This window comes from Pezoporus occidentalis, unplaced genomic scaffold, assembly GCF_034315485.1.
Source record: "Pezoporus occidentalis ecotype Australia unplaced genomic scaffold, CSIRO_AGI_Poc_V1 ctg159, whole genome shotgun sequence".
In the NCBI taxonomy this organism is placed as follows: domain Eukaryota; kingdom Metazoa; phylum Chordata; class Aves; order Psittaciformes; family Psittacidae; genus Pezoporus; species Pezoporus occidentalis.
The window spans coordinates 1,119,927-1,130,615 of record NW_026913415.1 but is presented as its reverse complement, the minus strand read 5'-3'; the positions used below and the strand labels follow the sequence as shown (position 1 = coordinate 1,130,615).

Genomic DNA, 10,689 nt, shown 5'->3' with positions numbered 1-10,689 from the left:
CTGTAACTTAAACTGTGATGGTTTCACCTGTTAGAAAATACTTTATGTTATGTGGCCATAATGTTTTTCATCTGATGGTACACCCCCAGAGCCAGGTTACCATCACAGGAGCTGTTTCCGGGATAAACAGTTTTACACTGTTGATCTGAAAGCTTTGCAGATAGGGAAGCACAGGCAGAAAGGCATTAAGTGATTTGACAAAGTCATCCAAAAGAGTCAGTAGAAAACAGGGAATACAGCATGGGCCTCCCAGCTGCCAGTTGCCTTCCCTAATCACTGCTTCCCCTGGAGGATTCCTCAGACTGCGCTTGTCAAACATTCAAAATTGGCCTGTAGATGTGGGACCTTGTTGGAAACTACTGAAGAAGCTAAGTATTATTGTTAGAGAAAGATAGTATGAGTACATATATACTGAATATGTATAATACATTATATATAAGTACATAGGCCGAGTCTGTTTCCCACTAATTCAGCTAAAGTTCTGTGGAAAATTGTTTGTTTGCAGCATCTTCAAGTGTTTAGTTTCCAAGAGTGATTTCTCACAGATGTGCTAAAGGCTTCAGCAGGAGGAAAGTAAAAGCTCTATCTTTTACCAAAACAGAAATTTCCAGCTGTGGTTTTGAAAGAGGCAGAAGTAAACCAAGAGGATCAGATACTCCCATAAAATCGTTTAGTAATAATGTATTATTGCATTGGCATGTGAAAAGGAGTTGACGGGGGATGCAAAGCCAGGCAGTGTGTAAAAGGCTGTACAAATTCTTTTCTTCACAGCTTTGTTGGGGCATCTCATTCATGTATGCTCAGTTTATTTAGACCTGGAGCTCAGCCAGTGCAACTGCACCATGACAGGGCAGTATCTCATGCTGCTCTCATTTAGATGTGCCAGTCACAGCCATGTTCGCTTTGGATGCTGAACCTTAAACACGATTCTAGCACCCTGTAATTTTCTGATCATAGTTTTTTGCTTAGCTAGGGTCTGCTAGTTTGCTTTTAGTTTTTGGACAGTTATGTTTTTACATGTGTATAAAGTAAGGTTTGAAGTGGGAGAAAGAAACGAGAATTGCGTTAAGATGGATACACAGGGTCTTGCAGATTGTGATTTCAATGAGGAATTGCAAGATTAGCCTGTGTTCAGAGAGTAGATGTGTAGGAAGATGGTAAAATTGTTTTTGTAAAAGGCCACAGGGGTTGCCAATTTTGTAAAATTACAGATTAGAATGGAGGAGGAGACTGGTAGGTGAGCCTGCCATGTGAAATTACATTTCATCAGAGACGAGATAGCAAACCCCATGTACGTGCTGAGGATTCATCATTGTGGTCTACTTAAGATTTGCTTGAGACTTTGCAGGCTGCAGTGGTAAAAAGTACTTCTCTCACTGCAAAAGTACCCAACCCCGTTAATAACTTAGAGAAACTGCTAGAAGCAGAGGTCTGTGCAGGGAGAGAAATCCATTCTTTTCCTGTGCTATATGGATTTGATGCTGTGGTAATAATTGTTCTATGTATAGTAGTTGATTATGGACTAGACATTTTGCTGAGCCACCTAAATTAATGATTTTTAATAATAGAAGTGGTGATAACAGCAACAATAAAAACACATTACCAGGACTTTATTGTCAAGTGCGAGTGTAGATTTGCAGCAAGTGCAAAGGATGGACCGGAGTAACTAGTACAAATGGGACAAATAATGTATTAAAAAAATAGAGGCTACCAGGTGCATGAAATGGATAAAACGAGCAACAAAAGGTACATTTCAGAAATTTTGGAGGTTTCCCTCTGGTACTGGCAACTTATCATCTGCTTCTACCCAGCTCTGTTAAAGAGAGAAATAGGATTACTCACAGTGGCAGGAATAACAGGCTAGTGAAATTGTTCTGTTCAGAATACTTGATTTATTGCTTTTTTATAATAAATGGAGTTACCTTATGCTTTAGTTGCTTTATTAGTAGTTGTAAGGCTTCCTCCATAACTGACAGGTTCATTCCATTAATCAACATCTCACATAGTTAGTTATACCTCCTTTCAGCTGAATGGGATCTGGCAGTCAGCAGTCTCACTGCCCAGATCTCTCAGTGGTGATGAAATTACAGCATCTCAGTATTTGATTATGGCATAGCAGTTCTGTACCCATCGCTAAAATACCTTCATCCAGTTCTGTCAGCACATGTCAGCATTGCGGGAGATGAGTTCTCTTATGCAGTAATTTGAAGCCAAGAACTATGTGGTGTTCTGGGTTGAGATGAAGGGCTGTGCTGTCCTGAGGAGTGTCAGGCGTCACACACCTATGAGACCTCCTTCCCCAGCTGTTGTGAACTGCAGTCACTGAATTTAATCATTGCTTTTATCCTGTTTCATTTTTTTTCTTTGCCAAAATCTACTCCTTGCAATGAGCTTTCCATTTTCAAATGACTACCAGGAACCAAATCAGTGAATTTCTGACTGAATGCTCTTCAAGTATTGTTGTAAGGCATCAGGCTCAAATTGTAATTTGCAGTTATACTTCATAGTCTCTTTTTTCTCTTCAGTGCTCGTGTCAAGATTAAGGTTGGATTGAGCACCTTAAGCACCACCGGAATTCAAGGGTCCTTCCAGCTTTATGTCTTCTAGAACGTTAAGGAGCTAATCCTTCTCTTTTTCCAAAGTCAAAACACTTTCTCCAGTGAAGTCTTCAATTAGCTTTTTTATTCAGAATTTATTCAGTTTTAGTGTGTCTCCAAAAATTGATTCTGTAAGTTCATATATTGTTTCTGTTTATCTAATTGTGCTATTCTGGACTTGTCAAGTGTTGTATGTACCTAAATGACACATTCATCTTATTCCCTATATTATTTCATAGAATTTCATACATTTGTGGGGATGCTTGAGATTTACAAGGAAGCAGCGGGAGCTCATAGAGCAGTGTATGTGGATGTGAACAATTTGTTATATGACAAAAAAGGAGCCAGTGTAGGTCTGTGGTTTGTGTATCTTAATTGTCCTTGCCATGGGATTTGCTGGAGTGTTCCAAATTGAATCAGAAGCTTTAAATACGTAGGTGGATACATATGTTAAAGAAGTCTGTCTGCATGCGGGCTGGTGTGCAACAAGTGGAAGAGCCCTGTGCCACATCCTTTGTCAACAGCCAGTGTTGGCAGAAAGCTTGTCTGCGGTCAGCAGGGACAAAGACACCACTAAATCTGCATGAAGACCCCTTGCTTTAATGATGACTTTGGCCTTGTCATGTGTTTAGAGACTGTGTTCCATAAAAGGCTTTAGCCTTAAACTTTTTCTAGGGAAGGTCATATTTATTCAAAGCATAATTTACTTGCATTCCCTTTATCTCTTTTTAAGTTTTCTAACTTTAGCACTCATGGCACAGATAAAGGAGCTTCTGCTTCACAGATTTTCCATTTACATAAAAGAACCCCACCCACAAACACCCTTCCCTGTCAGTGCACCCATTCTGCTGAGTGCTTTTCATTTGCTGTGACCTTGAAAACATAAGGGCATTTATTAATTAATTCAAATTTACAGCTGGGTGGAGGGGAGGACTGCAGATTGGAGATAAGCAATTTGTGGTATGCCCCTTGTTTAATGAGGATCCTAGAAGGAGAAATAGTCCTTGCTATTGCCAATATTTCCCATTCCAATCAAGTGTGGTTTTCATTTAACCACTGGCTAAATATTGACCTTAGCAGGATGAGAAGAGCCTGGACTTGGAGTAATTACTGTAAACTGAACACCTGACAGTCCTGGATATGGACAGGAGCTGTAATTATCTCTTCTTTTTTAAAGTCTTGCACTGATTACCTCTGGATCTTTCCTAACACAAGCCTGTGTGTTCTGCTATAAACACCAAATAATGGAAGGGACTTTGGACTTGGATATAACTCTGCCAAGGTTTGTTTCTGCCCAGACATATACCGGAACGTTTAGAGATTTTGTAAAGAAAGAAATACAGTTGGGTTTTTTTTGTTTGATTGGTTTTGTTTGTTTGAGTTTCCCTTGCCCTCATTTAACTGGTTTCAGCAGTATTTGCAGTGAGCTTGTAGGGGAAAATGTCTTTGATTCGTTCTTTAAGTCTCAGCCCCAAAGCTTGTGTCAGGGGGAGTTACGTGTGCATAGAGAAAGGAGAAAATACGTCTTGAACTTTTGTGTGTTCTCAGAAAAGGATATTCTCTTCTCACCACCCTCCTTAATTCTGAATTCTTCTTCTAGTCTACTGGATTATCATGTAGGACTCAGTGAAGCGGGTGAAGAGAAGACTCTAAATAATGTAAATATTTAATAATGTAAACTGTGCCTTTTTTTCCGTGCCTGAATGGAGAATATTGCCATTGGAACAACCCGCATTACAACCACTTAGAGCTGAATAGGTTCAAGTCTTAAAGCATCCTGTTCCAAATACACAGCCATTTAAAATAGAGGGAAATCTTTTCTAGCTGTTAACGTCATGAGATTTTGACATTCAGCTGAATAGTTGCTATGCTTTCCAATAAAAATTGTACTATGTGGTACTCTTCAACTCACCTTGCCACGTTCAGGTGTCCCTCTGACATTTAACCTGGAGTATGCACCGCGCAAGAAGCCTCTAGTTCTCTGAATCCCACGCTGTTTAAGAAGCAAGCAGCAGAATGATAATTTAATTTACTTGCTTAATCCCCCTTATGTTTTATATTAATATGAATCGCATTATAGGAGCAGGGATGTGCTTATATAACACAGTATTCACCTTCAGCTAAAGATTAATGTAGTTACTCATATTTACCATATATAAAATGGAGGTCTTCCTCTCCTGCAGCACGGTGCAAGTAACTTCCAGGAGAGGTAGTTAAAAATTCTATGCTAGGAGTCTCTGAGCCAGGGACTGGGTTATCAAGCATTTGCAGTGTAATAGATACTGGAGGCATTCCCATCTTGGCAAAGATGACAGAATCAGGATGTGTAGAAGAATATTAATTGGAATCGTGTGGTTATGCAGGAAATCTTTCTTTGCTCCAGTTTAATGACCTCTTCTTTCTCCAGACCTCTGCTTTGATACTGGATTGCATGTAGTACAGTGTAGAAATTCTGCTGTACTCTAATGTACACTGTTGTCAGGTTTTCTTTAGCCTGCGTTGGTGAAACCTCACTGGCAATAGTAGCGTGAAACAACATTACAGTTCCTGCATTTGACTGACTCAAAGGCATTCAACATAAGGGAATATTCTATGAGGTTATAGAATAATTCTATGAATTATATATTCTATAATATTCTATAATTCTATGAGGTTACAGAATAATTCTATGAATTATTATCAGGCACTTGATATCTCCCTGTTCCTGAGTGCCATCTTCTTGTGTATCGTAATAAATTTATCAATCTCCCCGTGCTGCCATATGATACAGGTGGCCAAACATAACTCTCCGCCATTGTCCCTGATTTTATTTGGAACATTTTCCAAATAAACAAGAACTACTAAGTTTTGGATGTTTCTTCAAGATATAGTTTTATAATAACCCATTTTCATCTCTGAGCCTGCCTTAGTACCTCTTGGACAGGAACAGGTTTTGATTTCCCATGTTTTTATAGAGCCAAGCATAGCATCACCATTTTGTACATTGAGAATGTCTTTGTCCTCTCCAAGTTACATTTTTGTTAATTTTAATACATTAGGCAGCAGTTTAGTTCTGTCTGATTTAGTTCCTGCATGAAAATTGAGAGACCTATTGTCATTCTTTGCAGAACCCATGTATGATCCCAGTCATTCAGCAAGTTCACAGCAGAAGAGTTTTGCCAGCTTCGGCTGATTTCTTCTTGATATTGTTTGGCAGAAGGTAAGAATGAGAGCCTCTCAGTTTTATTTGTTGTTGTTACACAAGACCTCAATAGGGCAGCAGATAAGCACAATCTTAGTTGTTATTCTCAGAAAAAAAAATATTAAGTGTGATAGATGGAGTGCCATTTGTGATAGAAGATATTTTGTTTTCCTATCTTAGCATTCCAGAGAGAAGGTCTTTTCTAACATGTAACAACAACCTGATATCAGTGGAAAACTCAAATGTCATTTCACATAAGCTCTCCCATAAATCAAGAAAAAATGTAAATTTTAAGATAGCCAAACAGAAGCGAGGCTCAGGGTCACAGCGGAAGGTTGGAGATCATTCTCAAGCTGCTTCTTCCCCTCACATGCTGCAAGGCAAGAGGTTTGGCTTTTTGTTTTGTTTAAACAACATTTTCATGGCTCTACTACATTCATTATGAAGGTGGCTGTAAAAATGTCTGAATTCCAACAGTGTTAATGCCAGTTGGTTTGTATCTGTGCTTTAAGAGGCTGACGGAATATTTAACTGAAAGGGTAAAAGACTGGAAGGAATTGGTTTTATATTGTGCTTATGTTTCCAGTGCCTCAGAATCTGCTTCATGTTCTGTGTAATGGGACTCTGAAAGCAACTGCTTTAGGGGATCTAAAAGTCACTTAAACTTTCTACCACTCTGGCATTTCTTGCCCCCAAAAGATGATTTTGGTGTGATTCCCACATATCCTTCATGTGTTTCTTCATGCTCCCTGGGTGATCAGAGAGACTTATTAGAAGTAAGGTATCACAAAAGCTACAGCATTAAATGACCTTCAAAGCAGAATGAAGCTTGCTGGCATGATGGTGAGCTTTGCCTATTTGTCTTCGTAGTTACAGCTTGAAAGTTGTTTTTACGATTTGTGCTCATGGCCATGAAAGTCCAGTCTAGCTGTATGAAGGATGGTTTCATGGCATAGAGAAGGTACTGGGCCAGATGAGCATGCTGTCCTTTCTACTTGTAGATATTTCACTAATGGAGTAAAAACCATTATATCAGAGGCTCAGTACTTAAAATAGTAATATAGAAGCAATTAGAGAATACTTGGCAATTTTAAAGGTATTACTGCACAGTGCACAGTAGAGAATACTTAAATTTGCTTTTTTTTGTGTAAGTGCAGGCTCACGCTTGCAAGTAAAGCTAAGCACTCAGAGGAAATGATCCTTCAAATCTGTCTGGGCTTTTCATTTCTGTTCAAAACATCATAGCAAGGTGACACCATCTGTAGCTTGTCTTCTCCATCAGGTCTAAGTTTTGTAAGGCTGTTGTTTCTTAATGTATTAAAAAGCAACAAAGAGTAGGCTGTAAATACAGAACACATACCTGACCGTATAGCAGTGCACAAGTCATCTGTGGACCTCTTTGCCATAGTGTGTTGTGTATGCCAAAAGTTTACGTGGGTCTGAAAAGCAATTAGACAAATGCGAGAAGAAAAAAAAAAATCTGATGGGCTGTTGTTTAACAGAGTCTATCTAGAGATGAACTTTACAGCCAACATGGCCTTGGGCCTGCTAGAAACCTTGAGAGTATACTGGGGAAATACAGGATTTCCCTGTTCTTATAGTGGATCTCTGAGGAAAAGTAGTCTTTACTTTAGTCATTATTCCCTCCCTTTAAGAATAGTTAGCAGGCTTTCCCTAGGAAAGTAAGGACCTTCTTTCTCCCTCCTTGCCCCCAAAATGCAGGGAGAGAGAAGTACAAGAAACAGAGACCCAGAAGAAGGACAAAACCAAATGAGTTAAGAGAAAGTGGTGAGGGTTAAAGAGTGAAAAATAAAGGGACAAGAAAACAACTGGGGGACACTGAGCGAAACACTCCCAGGAATACTCACTGCTCCCACAAAGTAGCCAGCAAGATGGTGGATCCTGAGAGGTTTCATATCACTTCCTGGTGTGACAAGGGGCAAGTTTGGCTAAAGTCAAGAGGATGACAGGGCAGTCTTGCAACTTTAAATGGGATGAATGTACATAAAAAAGGAAGGGTAAAAACAGAGCAGAAAGAGTGCAGCCTGGAACATGAATGTACGCAGGTGGTGTCACTTTGTCAAAGGCAATGCGAGTTGGAAGACACTGCAGACTGCATCATGAACATGCCTACTGGCTGTTGCTGTAGCCTGGAGTCTAGTGAAACAAATCTTTACCTTGCACATCTATGATTGTTCTACTGTTTGGTCCTTTTCTTAGTTTAAAATCATGCTTTTCTAGTTGCTTCTTTGAATAGTAGAAACCATACAGAAGCATATGCTGTATTAGCCATGGAGGAAATAATTTCAGATCCAAAATCCAGGCACCAGTCTTTATCAATATTACAGTTTGGGGGTGGGATAAATAAGTAAAAAAAAAAGCACTTTCATTCATCCTGTTAAAAGGGATGAACAAAATCTCTTTATTCAGTCTCTAAAGACATCCAGACAAACCAAAGGAGAAGAAACTCTCAGTGTATCATATACAGCAACTGGGGACTAGGATTTTGTGAGTTTTGCACACAGACATACGACTTGTTCCACCAGCATGCTTACATTCGTCCTCTTGTCTCTTACTGCATTAATAATAAGCCTTAAAAACCCAAAGAACACATGTCATGAAACAGCTTCTGTCTGTTACTTAATTGCTAAGTGACTTTTTCTAGATTTTCCTAATCACTTCAGCCCAGGCACCACTCATCTGTATTTAATATAACCATGAAGTGCCACTCGATTTCCCGATACTGAGCTCTGAACTTGGCACATCTTGCACAACTTTATCACACAGTTGTTATTTCCATGAAGAAGGATTTTCAAATCATTCCCTATTGTCAGAATGCAAGCAGACAAACTGGGTAAATCCTCAGCTGCATGAAAAATGCCAGGAGACAACCATTAGAATCCCACTGTCATACGCTTTAAATGCAGATTTTTATCTTGCCTTAAAATGGTTGTAAGTTTGGTGAGAATAACCTTCAAAATCAGAGGCCAGCAAGTGGTGCAGGCCATGGGGAGACACTGCTTGCAGTTTTCAGCATGGGTATGGGGGGGAAAAGTATTCAAGAGGTGGCAGTTTTCTATAGATCAGAAGAGATTCTTTTGCAGATCTGACCATTTTATACTGCTTATCACACCGGTGTCACTAGCTAATGTTGCACATCGAGCACCAGCATTGGTTTAGGTAGCCATCCCCCCAGCTTATACCTGTGAGCCAGAGAAGAAATTAGATAAGAAGTGCATGCAACAGGCAACTTTGACCTGATTCACAATACAGGGTATCTTTCCCTGTAGTATGGGTTATAAATGTAACTCTGTATCGCTGTAATAGGAAATACAAGATTATTAGCAACTTCCATTCATGATGGAAACTGAGCAGCCTCATAGCCAAGCTCATGGACTTAAACTGTCAGGAATTTTCTCCCATTAAAGCACATAGAAAACATCTTTTCACAATATATTTGATCAGTTTTTGGAAGTTCTATCATCAGCTCATGAATGTGTAAATGAGTAATGTTTTCTCCCTAAAAAATCTCTCTGGAAGAAAACACTAATCAAGGGTTGAGAGGTGAGAGTTAAGGGTTCATCCAGTTGTGATGAACTATGTAATTTGGAATGCCTTAGAATGTGTTTGCTTATTCCATGAGCTCTGTGGGATACTTTATAAAGCAATGAAGAGATGCAAAGACTCGGCCTTGCTATATGTTCAAATGGAATAGACACAGGTGAGCAGCTGCCCTCTTACTCCATGAAGGCTGTCTTGCTGGCATTTTATAGACACCAGTGCTGGTTTTTAGCATCAGCACTAGTTCTTGAGCCACTTCATTGCCTCTTTTGGTCTAGGATGACAGTAAGTGTAGATGCTTATAGTGTGCACGTAATATTTTCCAAGCTCTTAATTTGTAAGTTAGACATTTTACAAGAAAGGTGGAAGTATCTGTTAATGCTGAGGATCTCCAGCTTCTCAAGCTTAACCTGGGTCATGTGCCATAGGGATCATGATACTTATTGAAGTATATGGATATATTATTGCAAGGATATAGAAGAACCTTAAAGAAAGAAGTGTCCAAAGAGGAGTTAGTCTGAAGTCTAAATAAATAGAAGGCAACATACTGCTCTATCTGGGCGTTTCAAAATGCTCTCTCAAACAACGTGAAGATCCAGAAGACACTGGCAAGTCATTGCCCATGAAAGAGAACAAGTCAGGGAGTTCAGGTTCCAGCTGACACTTTCTTACATGAGAGTTTACAAACTCCATTACACTCATGTTAACTTCAGAACTGTTCTTGCTGACTTTCTCCATTGATACGCATTGCTTGAAACTTGATAAAATAGAAAAAGTAATTATAAATTTGGCTTGGAGACAGGAGCTATGCCTGGTTGGATCTGTGGCTGCTCAATATTCATTTCTCTTCTTCCTTTTGCACAGTGGTAGGACACTATTTATTTTTACAATTGTATTGAGGTATTTTGTGGACATTATCAGATGAGCATTTTATTTGTAATCTCACCACACTAAGAAGCCATTCTTGATCAGTCCTCAGAATTCAGACCTCAAGGAAAAAGGAGGGAAAAGAACAAACTTCATGTGGTCATATTGCTTAGCATACAGCTGTATGATGGATATAGTGAGGAAAGCGGTATCGGAATCTAGGTAACACACCTGTGTGCTGCACTAAGGAATGCTGTCATACAGTTTCTTGAGAAGCAAGAGACTCTGTTGGGAACAAGTAGCCTGACTTGTCTACCATCAGCTGTAGAATTTAACCTCCTGCTTCTTACTGCAGCTTGTAGGTGAACTAAAGCATATCTCTCAGATACAGTGTTCTGATTTCGTTTGAAAGCCGTGTTTTTCCTCAGTCTGAAAAGGCTAACTTGTTCTGCCATGTATGGCAAATGGATCCGTCTGCTTAGC

General features: G+C 39.4%; 1 protein-coding gene across 1 annotated transcript in view; it reads left to right on the top strand.

The window, feature by feature from the left end:
• Positions 1-5,686: 5,686 nt before the first annotated feature.
• The window catches only part of HCN4 (hyperpolarization activated cyclic nucleotide gated potassium channel 4), a 138,439-nt gene continuing 133,436 nt past the window's right edge, over positions 5,687-10,689 (top strand). Inside the window, exon 1 of the mRNA XM_062612119.1 lies at positions 5,687-5,796. Coding sequence (XP_062468103.1) covers positions 5,714-5,796 — 83 coding nt within the window. The 5' untranslated portion in view covers positions 5,687-5,713. The remainder of the gene's footprint in view (positions 5,797-10,689) is intronic.